Below are 15,983 nucleotides of genomic sequence, written 5' to 3'. Positions count from 1 at the left end.
TGTGGTCAAAGTGCAAAGGAGATTTACAAATTGCTGAAAAAACTTAATATTTCGAGAATGTTTGTTTACCGTACAATCTATCGTTTGTCCCAAACGTCTGAAGTGACGGGCAGAAAAAAAGTGGTCGTCCTCGCGAATTACGTCAGCCGGCCATTCCACTCCAAAAATTGAAGTTGACTGATCGTCGTAACACGACGCCCAACAAAATAAGTGTCATTGCAGCACTTCATTTCACAAGTGATATGCCAATTAGCTTGCAATGAAAGAAGTGCAACGACGCTTACGGAAATGTAGAAATGTAATATTAGTAATAAGAAATATTTCGTTGATTCACCAATTATTGTACAAGTGAATCAACTATTGCCAATAAGTATAATTTCGATGACGTAGGCATAAGATCACTATAAATGTTAGTTGTAAGAACTCATTAATGAAATGTTGAATACCGTTCACAAATAAAGACGCAAATTGGTTTTTTTTAAGCCGCGACTTACACTTAAACTTATTTCGAAAATCAAAATTTTAATTGCTTGTGAGGTAGTCATTGTTGAATTACATTGCATTGAAATGCAATGTGTTTTTATACATATTTCATATGTACATATAGTTTCATACGTCTACATACGAATTGTATTACAAATACGGGCCCAAAGAAAATTCTGAACAAGTATCAGGTCAGTCCATAAGTTCGTGCGTTTTTTAAAGGTGGTTTCAAAATTAACAGAAAAGATGTTTAAAGTATTTATTAATCAATAATAGATTTTCCTTCATTATTTACAATACCTTCCCAACGTTTAGGCAAATTTTTAATTCCCTGCTCAAAAAACTTTTTGTCCTTGGAGCCAAAATACGCTTCGGTATCCCTTTTTATAGCTTCTTTTGAGGAGTAGTTCTTGTTACTCATATGAGATTGAAGTCCACGGAAAAGGTGATAAGTTTTAGACCAATCAGTTTGACATCGTGCGTGTTGGAAAGTCTAGAATGAGTGGTGGAGAAACATATTCGAGTGGGTGTATTGCCGAGAAGTCCACTTAGTAGAAATCAACATGCTTACCAGAGTGGAAAATCATGTGAATCAGTCTTACACGATCTTGTTAGCAAGATTGAAGCCGGGCTGGAAGCTGATGAATACACAATGGGCATGTTCATGGACATTGAGGGGGCTTTTGATAATGCCTCTTTCGGCTCAATATGTTCTTCTGCCGAACGACACGGAGTTAATAAACCATTGTAAAATGGATATATTCCATGCTCTCTGAGAGGCTGTTAACCGCTGGTGAGAACAGTGACGAACTAATCACCGTCAGGGCCAAGCAAGGATGTCCCTAAAGAGAAGAAAATTTGATATCAGATTGCGTGAGCAATGGAGCAATCCAAAATGCATGCAGGGAGGTTGAACGGATATTTTCATTACCAATTAGTCCAAGAATGAAATAGGTTCTGGAGCCGGATGGTGCTTAAACGATAGTAATAAGTATTACTATGCTATGGGAGAAGCGGCAACTGTTTTCCAAACGGAAGTTTTTGACATCCTGAAAGTAGCCGAATGGATAATCGAGAGGAGATAGAGCGGGAAACAGATTGGAGTTTTCAGTGACGGTCAGGCTGAACTGAAGGCCCTAGAGAACGTGAAGCAAACCTCAAAGATTGTTCAAGAATTTAAGAAGAAGCTCAATTCTGTCGCAAGACAAAACAGGCTTGTACTTATATGGGTTCCAGGGCACTCCAGAGTTCAAGGAAACGAAATTGCCGTTGAATTGGCCAACCGTGGGCCAGCGGTTCCCCCACAAGGGCCAGAACCAATAACCGGAATCAGTTCCGCAGGAATCATGAATTGGATCAGCGATTATGTAGGCAATCTACATAAAGAGCGATGGTCCGGTCTAGAACGCTGCAGAACTGAAAAGTGTTTTGTGACAAGTCCTAACAGAAAACTGTCAAACTTTCTACTAAAACTTGGAAGGAAAGGCGTTCGGTTGATGGTCGGTATCATTACAGGACACAACGCATGGGGTCAGCATATGATCACCATTGGAATCATTGAGGACCCGTCGTGCTTGAAGGAGGCGGATAGCACTGAACACTTTCTGTGTGAGTGCCCTACCTTTGCTAGAGCACGGCTACGAGTATTGGGTTCCGATGTCATGAGAATGAGTAACATTCGTTCTCTTAAACTGGAGGATATTTACAGATTTGCCAAAGAATCTGGAAAACTCTCACATTACTTACTATCTCTATTTCTGTCTCTATTCTCTCCTATCTCTTTCTCTGATACTTTTCTCCTTCCCTCCTTGACTATCTACCCTCTTTCCAGAGCTTTAAATACAAGGGGATTTTTAGCCTGAGTGTTTTAGTAGCCACCAAATCTCCCTGTGCTCCTTGGCTCGACCTTTCCAAATTTCAATTTCAATTGCTGTCAAACGAGGTACTTTAGGGTGGCTTCAAAATAGTGATTGATTGCTTCTTCAACGTTTTGAACCTTATGAAGCAATTAAAAAATCGTTCTAATAAAATTTCCAAAAAACAAAATAAAAATTCTAATAGTATCTATAAATGTAATATAGCGCAATTTATGAAATTTGACAAAAGCCTCAATAACAAATACATTCATGTGGCTCTATTGCTGCCAAAGTGCCATAATCCAAAAAAAATTTTTTTAGGTAGATATGCAGAAATGACCACCAACTTTTTCTTAATTCTGTGTAAAAAATTCATGGCGAAATTCACATTCAACTTTTTAGATTACGGCAAAATTGCAGCAAAGAAGCGAAATATTCGAAGTTGTGAGTTTAATATCAAACATAACCCGAAAGCTTATTTTATATAAGGCTAAGCAAGCAAAAACCAATGCATCTTTTTTCTGAAGTATTTAGAGGCACCTTTGTGCTAAATATGGATAATGATCAAAGCAATCTATGTGTCTCAGATTCCTCTCTGTCCTTTGGCGCATTGTCTGTAATTTAAGAAGATGTTCAAAAAGCGATTGTAACTTTTAAATTCTCAACGCTAACTGACGCTGTTCTCTCATTAAGCCACTAATAATAATCTTTGACGGACTATTTATACAAGATTGGAAACAATTATATATTACGTCAATCTTTAAAACTGAAAATAAAAATTATATCACAAATTATAGGACCATCACGAAAGGCTGGACCATCACCTAACTATTTTTCTTAAGATTGTCTTCGCCTCCGAGAAGGCAGCATACCTTTTTAAGACTGATCAACCAGAAGAAAATATGTCAATTGTACCCATTTTATTATTCTCTCATAATTGTTCAGGATGCGCCGATAAGATACAAGGTGCACAAAAAATGGTTGCCCTCGACGATTTTCAAAAAAGTGTGGCGCAATTATTCAACTGCTTGACAATTAACTTTTGGACTATGAAGTGGCTTATTTACACTTCTAGATGATGTCTAAGATCCTACCTCAATATTTCATGCACAGGGATAACCATTCTCTTGGACACGAACCGACGTGGATTATCGTACAAACTTGTACCGGCGAGTTCAATATTTTCATTTGATCTGGATGTCCGACTGGGTCTCAGTCGAGTGATGGTTGCTACCAAACCTGTTGCCCGAAACCTTCGCATCTATGAACGAATCAATTCTTCAATTGGGCGTCACGTAAGCGGCGAATATTGTAACGCGAACAGCATCTGAGACGACACACGAAACAAATTGCTTTGAAAACGCTTGAATTGTGAACGCACGTTGTTGACATCGTAACTAAATAAAACGCACGAATAACGATGCTAGCGCATCCCTTCCCCGCTCAGCGGTTAGGGTGAAACTTTAAATTTAAAACCTAATTCTGCCACTATCGCTTTATGATTCTTTGAATTTTTTCATATGTAGATTTACTTATCCTATCCCAGCCTATAAAATTTTTTATTGTCTTCATTGGCGAAATGAAGTCTAAAGTAATGCCGCTAGATGAATTCTTCTTATTATTGTTGTTCTATACTCCTCAGATGGAACACTCCAGATTGTTGGGTGCCTCAACGAACTCTTAAGGATGCTTTTGCGCCAAATACATCACGAACACCATCAGAGGAATTTTTTGAGTAAGTAGTATAAATTACCGTTAGCCATTATTATCAATGTTTTGATTTAAAAAATCTATAAGAACTTTTCGAGACATAATAGCCTATTTCCTAGAGCCTCAACTGTAATTTATACTCAACTGAACTTTGATGAACCAACAGATTGTTAACATAATAAACAGCCGTACAAACAGGGTTCGGAATCAGTTACTCACATTCGTATGCGAGAGCGAACGCGTCCATATATCCTTTTTTCGAGGAATACTCCTTTTTTATATAATTCCTTTTATTTACGATATAATTTTTTTTTTATAAATTAGTCTTTTATGAACAAGAAATGTCAACGAGACGGTGCTCCGCATAGGTCTTGAGTGTTCCGAAAGTGTTCAACCCGTGTGAGTACATTGAGAATTACTGCTCCGATCTTATTGATCAAATATCTAAAAATGATCATCAATCGAAATGAACCACTGCATGTTCAACAAAAAATGACTCTAATTCTCCACTTTAACCAAAATAGATATAAATTTGGTAAATGATTTTAGATTTGGGACTTATTTAAAAAGTCATACAAATGCGGGGAAATTTTGTTAGTACTTGTTGGGTGATGAAATTGGAGAGGTGCTGCATACTTTTAGGCTTGAAATATGTTTATTGAGAAAAGTCTGAAGATAAAATTCTAGGAAACCATACACGACGAATTCAACTTTTACTCATTATACTTCCGACACTTCATTTTAATTGTTTTTAATTCCAGAAACAAAGTACTGCAAATCAGTCCTGGCATTGAGTACCCGGGTGCGATGCGTTGGGAATTGTTTGTTTGTCTAATATGCGCTTGGCTTATGGTCTATTTCGCCACGTGGAAATCGATTAAATCATCCGCAAAGGTAAACTCAAAATCGCACATAACAAAATTGTACAACAAATTTATTACTATTAAATTTAGCCCTAGAGCATCATTATATGTAAACCTTTGGACTTTCAAACTAATTTTAATTTTTTATTAGGAATACTACAATATATAAATCGGTCTATGAATCGGTCGCAGAACTATTTTTTTGTTATAACAGCATAAAACGTCCCGCAAACTAAACGAAAATATTTCTAGTAATCTTCTTTAATTTCTTTTGTTCAGGTTCGCTACTTCACGGCCACTTTTCCTTTCATTCTAATTATCATACTTATGGGGCGTGCGGTCACACTGGAAGGTTCCGATGAGGGCTTACGCTATTTCTTTCGACCAAATTGGTCCGAACTGAAGAATGCCAATGTATGGATAAATGCTGCATCGCAAAATTTCAATTCTCTGGGCATCACTTTCGGTTCGATGATCTCTTTTGCGAGCTATAACAAATACAATAACAACATTGTGCGGGATACCGTTGCTGTAAGCGTAGTAAATATGCTAACTAGTCTACTGGTGGGTGTATTTGCTTTTGCGACATTAGGCAATTTGGCGTTGGAACAAAATACGAATGTGCGCGATGTCATAAGCGATGGGCCGGGTTTAATATTTGTGGTATACCCGCAAGCGATGGCAAAGATGCCATATGCCCAACTGTGGGCGGTGATGTTTTTCTTCATGCTGTTGTGTTTGGGCCTCAACTCACAGGTGGGTATACAAGTCAAAAATTTTAATATAATATAACACCCATAATAAATTTTTTTTTTAATTTGTCTTCAGTTTGCTATCGTAGAAGTAGTGGTGACTTCGATACAAGATGGTTTTCCAAATTGGATTAAACGCCATTTAGGATATCACGAGATTGTGGTGCTGTTTGTGTGTGTCATCTCATTTCTCTTTGGCTTACCAAATCTGATACAGGTGAGTTCTTCTGAATCAGAAGCGTTTCAATTTAAAAATAATTCTGTGTTCGCTTTTAGGGTGGCATTTACTTCTTTCAATTAATGGATCATTATGCCGCTTCCATATCGATTATGTTCCTCGCATTTTGCCAGCTAATTGCAGTGGCTTGGTTTTATGGCACTGGTCGGTTATCGAAGAATGTCAAACAGATGACTGGAAAAGCGCCAACATTATATATCAAGACGTGTTGGCTTCTAATGGGACCATGTCTGCTTTTTGTGAGACTTTCTACTGAAGCATAAGCAACGAAGTATTTTCAACCTTTTTCTCGAACCCTTGCAGGCAATTTGGGTGCTCAGTTTAATCAACTATGAGGAGCCAAGCTATCACAACGGCCGCTACAAGTATCCCGACTGGGCCTACGGCATTGGCTGGATGTTTACCTCGTTTTCACTCATATGCATACCAGGCTATGCTGTTATCAATTTATTGCGTGCGGATGGTCGAACTTTTATGGAGGTAAGCTCTAAATAAAATGTATAACTTATGTATCATTATCAATTCTATATTTAAGCGCTTGAGGAATACATTACGCCCCAATATCTACGAATGCCGAATATGCGGCGAACATCACTGCGAGCATGATTTCCCTGAACAGGAACAGTATATGCTTGCACAAGAATTATCTGGTATTTATAAACCAAAGGACCCGTTGGATCCCAACGCTCCCCTACATCATTTGAATGCAGGTAACAAGGCGGGCTATAATCCAATGCTTCCACTGCGCGAGCCAACTGAATTTACCTATGAGGAGAAAACTCAACAGGACGAAGATGCGCATTTGCCGCCAGCGTCTACAGCCAGCACATCTACAGCAGCGGGATATAATAAATGTTGAATATTTACTATTGTATATACCTACATATATGCGGCTTAGATGACCTTGTCTACTGTGTGTACATTGCGCTCAATTAGTACTCATAATTAGTTGATTAAATTAAATTCGCGGCATCGAACATTTACATTTTACGCAAAATCACTTTATTTGTTGGATTGGAATTAAATAATTTGCTAATAACGTATTTATAAGTGCATATGTATGTACGAATGCATGTATATTCTAAATAAGCTAATTTAAAACAATTTAAGCTTTCCTTAAACTACATACTTATGTATGTATGTATATTATTAGAAAATAATTGGCCAAAATTGTTGGCCGAAAGCGAAAATCTCAACAGATGTAAGTTTAAAGTTATTCAATATAAAAAATACTTTTATATATGTGTTTTAATTTGGGTAAAACATTAATTTGGAATAAAGTTTTAAACCAGTTATATAATTTCCTAGACTTCAATTACTAACACTGTGCGACAGCAATTTTCGGGTACAAACCAAACCAATAGCAAACGAAAGTACTTACGTAGAATAGTAAAGCCCCAACTGGGTTTTGGTCTACCGGGTCACAAATTTTTTTTATAGTGTATTAAAGTTTCGCAATATTGATCAAATACCATATTAAGTAATATGGTAAATTCAGTACAAATATTTATTTTTCTTAAATTTTGTTTTAATACTTTCACATATAAGTAGATGATCTGCTTTTTCGTGCTTAACTCCCAATCTGTAATCTGAAAGCGAGATTAACTTTTTAGTTGGCGTGATAACCGCTTACGCGATTTTGGCCGAGTTTAACAAAGCGCGTCAGTCGTTTCTTTCTCGTGTTAGGAAGCCTTCCTCTTCCTCTGCTACCACCAGCTGGTACCGCATCGAATATTTTCAAAGCCGGAGCGTTTGTATCCATTTGGGCGACATGGCAAAGCCAACGTAGCCGCTGGATCTTTAGTCGCTGGGCTATGTCTATGTCGTCGTAAAGCTCATGCAGCTCATTGTTCCATCGCCTGCGATATTCGCCGTTGCCAACGTGCAAAGGTCCAAAAATCTTACGCAAAATATTTCTCTCAAACACTCGAAGCGTCGCTTCATCGGATGTTGTCATCGTCCACGCTTCTGCGCCACACGTTAGGTCGGGCATGATGAGAGCCCTGTAGAGTGTTAGTTTTGTTCGTCGAGAGAGGACTTTACTGCTCAGTTGCCTACTTAGTCCAAAGTAGCACTTGTTGGCAAGAGAGGTTCTGAGTTGGATTTCAAGGCTGACATTGTTATCGGTGTTAAAGCTGGTTCCTAAATAAACGAAGTCTTTTAAAAACCTCGAAATTATAACTGTCAACGTGACTGACGTGGGTGCCGATACGCGAGTGCGCCAACTGTTTGTTTGAAGGCAGGATGTAGTTCGTTTTGTCCTCGTTCATTCGCTTGCCCCTTTATCCAGTTTGGAGAAGACAGAACTATCAGCGCGGTTGATATTTACATCAGCAATTGTACGCTCTTATAAAATATTGTGCCTGAGCGATTAAGTTCTGCGACCCGTACGATGCTCTCCAACATCAGGTTAAAAATGTCACACGACAGCGAGTCAAACTGTCTGAAACCTCGTTTGGTATCAAACGGCTCCTTCCCAATTCTAACGGCGCTGCTGGTGTTGAGCAACGTCATCTTGCAAAGCCGTATTAGTTTTGCGGGGATTGCAAGTTCAGACATCGCGGCATACAAGTAACTCCTTTCCGTACTGTCGAATGCAGCGTTGAAATCGACGAAAATATGGTGTGTGTCGATTCTCCTTTCATGGATATTTTCCAAGATTTGGCGTATTGTGAATATTTAAAAAAATTACACGCTTCTTTTTCTGTTATATGAATCCATAATTAATAAAACCTAACAAAAATTTCATTAGAATTATGTCTACAAATGTGTTTTCTTTGCCGGCATCCATTTTATTTAGTTTTTACTTTGACGTTTTTCTTTACACTCGTAAAAATAATGATCTATTACACAGAAAACACAGGGTTGCATGTCAAAAGGCATGGTTATTATCTAGGATTATTTTATAATCTCTTGGGAGAGCAATTTTGTATGGGCAATCTCGCTTTTTAATTACGGATTGGGAGTTAAGCACGAAAAGTAGATAATTTACTTATATGTGAACGTATCAATACGGTTAACCCATAGGTGGTCAATGTTTTTGACAACCGCTAGTGCAATTTTCTAAGGAATCTTTTTGTAGAACATATTAACCCTTTAATACCCAGCTTAAGAGGGCTTTTGAACAATTTTAACGGTGGGATTGAACGGGTTAAAATGTTCTACAAAAAAATGTATCATTGAATTTTACTAAAAGTCTTCTAAGACGAAATTTAAGAAAAATCAATATTTGTAATATTGCGAAACTTTAAACACTGTAAAAAAAAATTGTTACCCGGTAGACCAACACCCAGTTGGGGTTTTACTATTCTACATGAATACTTTCATTTGAAATTGGTTTGGTCTGGGCCCGAGCCCATGACTTGAAAATTTTCGCACTGTGTAATTAACATATTGCAGATAAAAGGATGGATTCCATTTACTAAATAAATTTGGAATAATTCAGTTTTATACTATGCCAACGTCCCTCAAAAAACAATTTTTAATTTTTAAAGTAATTTAAAAAAGTGGGTATTTCATCTCCTTCTATAAATACTGCTCCGTTTAATATACATATTAGGCGTTTTCCAAAGCGTATCTATGCAATGTAGAAGAATCGCATCAATACTGTATAAATACCGTATCTATACATAACATCAGTAAATTATTCTGTATAATCTCGCTCAACCATTGCGTCACTGGTCACTACTGTAAAAAAAGTCGGTTTAGATTTCGTAGAGTAGAGGAACCACGTTAAATCGGTAGTTCATTACACTGAAAGTGAATTGTCAAAAAGAAGTTGGTTTTTTAGTGGTGATGAAATAATGGGCTACATCAATAGTAACAATGGCGTGAAGTTTTTTATACATTTTGATTCCAGACTGAAGGTAGTAACCAACTTTCTTAGCACGAATAAAAGTACGTTCACATATGCAGTATTTACCAATAAATCCACAAAATTAATCTACCCCTTCACATATGGAATATTACCTGAAAAATTGACGATCAGCTTTCAATACTGCTTTGAAAGGTTTTTTTTCATATAAATTATTTTGGTGGAATATATTGGAGTTTTTGGTTTGGAGAAGGAATTGCTAATTTCATTGCGCAATTGGCTACTAGTAATAAACAGTAGGAGGAAATCCCCAAACGACGTTTACTGAGGTTTCAAAAAATTATGGCAACGAAACTCGATATTACTTTTTATAATAAGTAATGAGAGGACACACATTTATGGGCACACGCTTCTTTTCTGTTATATGAATGTATAGTTAATAATACCTAACAAAAATTTTATTAGAATTTTGTCTACAAATTGTTTTATTTGCCGGCATCCATTTTATTTAGTTTTTTACTTTGACGTTTCTCTTTACACTCGCAAAAATTATGATCTGTAATACAGAAAACACTCTGTGTTTTTTAAAAAGTATGGTAATAATCTAGGATTATTTATAATCTCAGATATCGGGAGAGAAATTTTGTATGGGTAATCTCGCTTTTTAATTACGGATTGTGAGTTAAGTACGAAAAAGGAGATAATCTACGTACGTAGAATGAACGTAATGAACGTATTATAAGGCATATTGTGTGAAGGGGAATAGCCTTATAATTATTGAGGAAGCTCTACATTGCATATGGAAAAGCGAAGACGGAAATAATTCCCGTCATCTGATTATAGTTTCTAAATCCAGAACTATATCCGTGGGTATCACTAAAACGCTGGAGAATTTTAAGATGCTGTTTTACTGGGTAAATTGCAGAGAATCAGTTGCAGAATGGATTCGAAATTGCACACAGTGTATGGCAGCAAAAGATCCAAAAGAGAGAATTCGTGAAAGATTTCAGAAATACAACGTGGATTCACTATTTGAGCGAGTGGCCACGGGTCTGTTTCCAACAAGTGACTCCAGCAACAAATATGTCCTCGTAGTTATGGATTACTTCAGTAAGTAGTAAGTAAGTGTACTATTGCTGATGTTTTTGTGCAGAACTGGGTGACTCAGCCTAGAACACCTATTGAGTTCCATTCAGACTAAGGATGAAACTTCGAGTCCACAGTTTTTAATGTCCAGATTTGCTTGTTGGAATTAAAAACACACGTACAATACCCTTGTACTCGCAATCGGATGGAATGGGCGAACGATTCAACCGCAATCTGTATGAGCACTTGCAAAAAGTAGTCGGAAAGTGCTAACGAAATTGAGACAAACACATCCAATTGTTCCTGTTGGCATATCACTCAGCTGTACATAAAACTACTGTCCAATCGCCTGCAAGGGCCATCTTTGGAAGTTATTAAAGGCTTCCGGGTGATTTAGCGTTCGGAAGAGGTACCGCTCCTGCAATGGACGAAGGTAGTCATTCGGAAATACTGCAGGGTGGCATGGATGAATTACACCCAGCTAATGAGTAACAAAATGAAGGATCGATTTGCCCGTGCTGTGAACTACGAAGGATTCACCGAAAGTAATTTGGTAATTCTTTGTAATCCGCAAAGAAAGGGGCTTCTCCAAAACCACAACAGTTCTAGGAAGGACCATACAAAGTGATTCAAAGATTGAATGATGGGGTTTAGGTTGTATGTATCGATTAGATAGATAGGATGGATTTATTTTAATTTAGCCTTTGCCGCAGGCTGAAAAATAAGCCTTCAGTGAGAAATGTAAGCAAATATTTTCGCAAACGTTGTCTCACTTGCCGAAATGCCTTGCTTTATAAATTTTGGTTCTGTTCAACTGATTAGCCCAGCGATTTGAGTAGCTGGTTTTCATTGATCCGGATTAACGAAGTTTTACTGTATCACCCTTCCAAAATTATTCAAATAAATTTTAGAAAAACAAAAATCAAAATCTGTTTACTCATGCTTTATTCAGATTTCATGTATAGTATCACTTAAGGGTTGAACAAATGAAGCAAATGACTTTTCGACGACTAGTTGTCAAATATCCAGCTGTCGTCGAGTCGGAATTTTTTGTTGCTTGTTTACTCAACAATCTTTGCAATTTTCAGCTGTGTATTTGTGTTGTGATTTTGTAAAAGTTATATTGTCCGAAAATTGCAAATGCTGTTCACTCCGTTGGTCCTTTAATCATACCCTTAATACTAATAAAAAAATATTTTTAAGTGAGAAATGTCAAATTGGAATACTATTTGTCGTATATGTTCCAGTCCTGCTGAATACGAGATTTTCGAGAAGATACCAGCGTATTTACATGCCAGCTCAAATGAGTTCCTAAATTGGCAGAAAACAATAAACGTCCTGTTGGAGGAAACAACAGGACTAAAGGTATGAAAGCTTTGATATTAAGAATTAATACTAATTTACCTTCTCAAATTAATAGTGTTCTGAAAATGATGGTTTGCCAAATAAGATCTGTGCACTTTGCATTTCCTACCTAAAACATGCAGTATCTTTTCGTGAACAATGTGTTAACAACTCTTTGACTTTGAAAGCCGTTTACTTGCTGCAGCAACCAAACCAAAAGAACAGCGCAAGCAAAAGAAATATTGATAAAGATAGTCTATTAATTACTGCGCAAGAACTGAATTTTACAAATGAACGTCAAGTAGACACTAATCTACTTAACAATAATTATTCGCAAGATCAGAATAAAGTGTGTAAACAATTGCTAAATAACAACTTTCAAGCGAATGCTCCCACTCAACAAAATATCGAACAACAGTTACGATATCTGAATTTGCTCTTCAATAAAGACACTAACGCCGGTCTGCAAACGTATAAACGCAGAAAGGATAGTTCAGCATTGGATTTTGAAAATACCATTGCAAGCGGTGGTGATCGCTATGCCGAAGAAGACTTTCAAACAGCCACATCGAGCGATGAAAACGACGTGACCGTAATCGCGCAGAAGCACAACATTTTTTCATACAAAGAAAAGAATTTCGAAGAAGATGATATTATGGATATAGACGAGCTACGTGATGCTATTACAATCAACATACCGGAAAGTTGTAAGGAACGCAAATGTCGTGCATGTTTCCGTCGCTTTATGTTTGAAGATTCGTATAATGAGCACATGAGCACATGTATCGAATATAAATTCCTCACATATATCGAGGAAATTAATAGACTGTTGGATATCCGCCGCAGTAAGGCTATTTCGCCACATGAATTTGTGCGACGCATGATTTTCTGCATCCGCAAGACTTGCGAGTGGCTGAAGAAAGCGAATTGTGGTGACATGTTGCTCCCCGATTTAGTACAGAATGGAAGCAACGCGGAAGAGAAAAGCAAATGCCGTTTAGAAAGCGAATGCAAAAGCTCTGCCGCATCGTCAGGCGATCAGAAGCAAACAACTGCACAGGTAGCATACAATGAAAAATCTCGTAAGCGCTATGATTTAGCTAAACATAATAAAATGACTGATTTACAAACTAAAACCAACTCCAATGCACACGATAAAAATCTTACAACTAATGATGTAATTACCGGCGGTAAGATATTTGAAAGCCAAAAGATAGTACGCAGCAATGCCACCACACCAATAACAATAAATAACAACGTTTTATACGAAATAGAGCGGTCTCAAAATATTTTACCCAATTTAGATCTCGAACTGGACCCAGATGTTAAAAAACCCATTGCTTTATTGGCTCTTAAAAGCACCACACCAATTACTGCCACCTTTAATTGTAGTGCTCGTGCCGATAATGTTGTGAGTGCACTGAAAGATACAGCCGAACGCTTAACATTCCTTCAGAAACTGCAACAGGCTGCCAGTCAACAGTCGCCAACATCTGGAAATTCCACACGTGGCACAGAACCAGGCACACTTTTAATAAATGTACGTAAAGACTTATTACCCCTAACGCCACCCAGCAAGCAACATGCAACATCACCAGCCGCAGTTACGCCAAAAACCATTCCCCTAACTCCATTGCGTCGTAATGTTAGCTTTAGTGCACGTTGCAATCCATGTAATTTACTATTTGAGACACTCGCCGCACTCGAAATTCACAATGCAATGTATCACAATCATATGCCAATACAACCAATCAAACCAACGGAGGAGGCACAGCTGAAGGATATTGAAAGAGAGGTCGAACACAAACGTATTATTGCATTGTTTGAAGATGAAGATGACGAAGATGATTTAAACGCAATATAGCGTAATTGCATACATATAAGATGAAATATCTGTTACGTATTAATTTGCCCCTAATTTATAAGCCGAAATTACAAACTCTTACTATCTGTTTATATATAATATGCTTTATTTTATATTCGTTTTCATTTTTTTGAACCTATGACAAACTGTAACTTGACTTATGTTAAACTTATGACATATGTATTCATTTTCTCAATTATGAGAGTTACAAAAATGAAACTTCTCTATTTGTATTGATTACTTTGTGATATAGCGTCTGATGAAAGTTCATCTTTAACTTGTACACAAAAATCATTTTAATTAAGATAATAGAGCCAATCTTTCCAACATTTTATTTATTATTTATGTACTATTGTATATATAAACAAATATCATTTTAATGCATCAATATTATTGTATTAGTCGCCATAACTTCAAGAAAATATACTTTAAAAAATTCAGTCCAACTCGCGACCCAACTTAACCGCGTTCAATTTGTAAGTTTTTATCAAAACACCAATTCAGTAAATATTCAATGTTCACCGGGGGTTTTCTTGCGCATTCAAAATGAGAAGTACTTTATAGATAGTAACGCAATTTACTGCCCTGCATGCACCCTTTTCACATAAAAAGAAACTTTAGTATACATCCTATAATTCCCACCAGGGTAGAAAGGCACTATTTCCTCCAAGTATTCCTTTTCTTTCTCTTCCCGTCTCTATAGTTCCTCTAATAAACCATCATCTTCCCTATCATTTATTTCATAAATTCGCCATCAGAACCGTTTGAATCATTTGAGTATCCAGTGGATTTAGTGGATTAAGTATTAAACGTACGCTTAGACCGCATTCATCAGGGTAACTTGTGGAAGAAGGAGAGACGAGGGAAGGTGAGCGGCACGGAAATGCTCGTACTCGAGGAAATTCGCTTTGTGCTTTCTAGCGTCTCAATGTTGTTGGCTGTATACTAGAAACCAAAGTAATTGCAAGCAACGGCATTGCCCTGTTTAACGTCTCCTACAACACCAAAATAGAATTCGCAAAGTTGAAGCAACAAAAGTTTCTCTGTATGGACACGGCCTTATTTGACAACATGGAAATAAATATTTTTTTTTTTGTGTACTTAATTAACCCGTTTGGGTTTTTTGCACCTGAGTATAAAAGCCATTCGTTTTACACATGTATGTATAGCAGTACTGTTACATAGTTTACTCTCAACGTTATAATTATTTCAACAAGTGTTCGATATTATTTTTAGTTTTTTTTTTTCGAAAAAGTAATTTTTTAGCATTTTTAACTATTTTTCAATTTCAAGCTTGATTTTTTTGAATGAAAAAAATAGGTGTCATTCCCGTAACATATGCCAAATAAGTATAAAGAAAAATTAAATTTCACATACGTATTTTACTTTATTTAATACACTTTGGATTTACAATTAACTTTTTTCCTTTGCTCGAAAATGTACGGAATTTTTATTCTATTGAATAGTTAGGTAGATAGGAGGATAAACTTAAGTGCGGGAAAAACATTTATGAATTTAATAACAAATTTTAGAAACAAGTAATATAGCAAATCATATACAAAACATAATATTTTACAATAAATAGTTATAATACAAGCAATGCGAAAACTGCAGAAAGGTGACAAAAAAAAACAACGTTAAACATATTTTTTCATACATATATACCTCCGCTTTGGGTATTTATAGCTCGTTTTTACTCCCTATGTCCCACGAAGGATATTTACCAGGTAGGAATCCATCTCTATATTCCCTCCAATATGTATCAAGACTTAAACTTTAACCTTTGGAAATTTTCGAGTCGGCCAGTTGATCGACGAAATGTGGCTCGAAGGTGTTATATTGCAATTATTGAAATACGAAAAAGAATTAAAAAAAAACGAAGAAATTATTGTCCACTCCATTTATAGTGATCGATTAGTAACAGGGAAATTCACACAAGGGAACAAATTACCAATTTTTTATGAACATAACAA

The 15,983-nt window shown here is 36.6% G+C and overlaps 2 protein-coding genes across 2 annotated transcripts in view; both read left to right on the top strand.

The window, feature by feature from the left end:
• The window catches only part of LOC128863066 (sodium- and chloride-dependent GABA transporter ine), a 46,103-nt gene extending 39,008 nt beyond the window's left edge, over positions 1-7,095 (top strand). Inside the window, exons 7-13 of the mRNA XM_054101968.1 lie at positions 3,982-4,074; positions 4,811-4,943; positions 5,192-5,668; positions 5,741-5,881; positions 5,941-6,141; positions 6,206-6,382; positions 6,438-7,095. Coding sequence (XP_053957943.1) covers positions 3,982-4,074; positions 4,811-4,943; positions 5,192-5,668; positions 5,741-5,881; positions 5,941-6,141; positions 6,206-6,382; positions 6,438-6,761 — 1,546 coding nt within the window. The 3' untranslated portion in view covers positions 6,762-7,095. The remainder of the gene's footprint in view (positions 1-3,981; positions 4,075-4,810; positions 4,944-5,191; positions 5,669-5,740; positions 5,882-5,940; positions 6,142-6,205; positions 6,383-6,437) is intronic.
• A 4,722-nt stretch (positions 7,096-11,817) lies between these two features.
• LOC128864073 (uncharacterized) lies at positions 11,818-14,468 on the top strand. Its single transcript, XM_054103562.1, has 2 exons — positions 11,818-12,167; positions 12,223-14,468. Exons 1-2 carry the CDS (start codon positions 12,012-12,014, stop codon positions 14,008-14,010), a joined length of 1,944 nt encoding a protein of 647 aa, XP_053959537.1. The 5' UTR covers positions 11,818-12,011; the 3' UTR covers positions 14,011-14,468.
• The last annotated feature ends 1,515 nt before the right edge of the window (positions 14,469-15,983 follow it).

This window comes from Anastrepha ludens, chromosome 5 (genome assembly GCF_028408465.1).
Source record: "Anastrepha ludens isolate Willacy chromosome 5, idAnaLude1.1, whole genome shotgun sequence".
NCBI classification, from domain to species: domain Eukaryota; kingdom Metazoa; phylum Arthropoda; class Insecta; order Diptera; family Tephritidae; genus Anastrepha; species Anastrepha ludens.
Note: the sequence above shows the minus strand (reverse complement) of the source record. Positions and strands in the feature narration are given on the sequence as shown.

Coding starts and splice junctions, on each gene's coding strand:
- LOC128864073 (XM_054103562.1), top strand. CDS start 12,012: ATGTCAAATTGGAATACTATTTGTCGTATATGTTCCAGTCCTGCTGAA. Junction 12,168..12,222: donor AGGAAACAACAGGACTAAAG/GTATGAAAGCTT, acceptor TCAAATTAATAG/TGTTCTGAAAATGATGGTTT.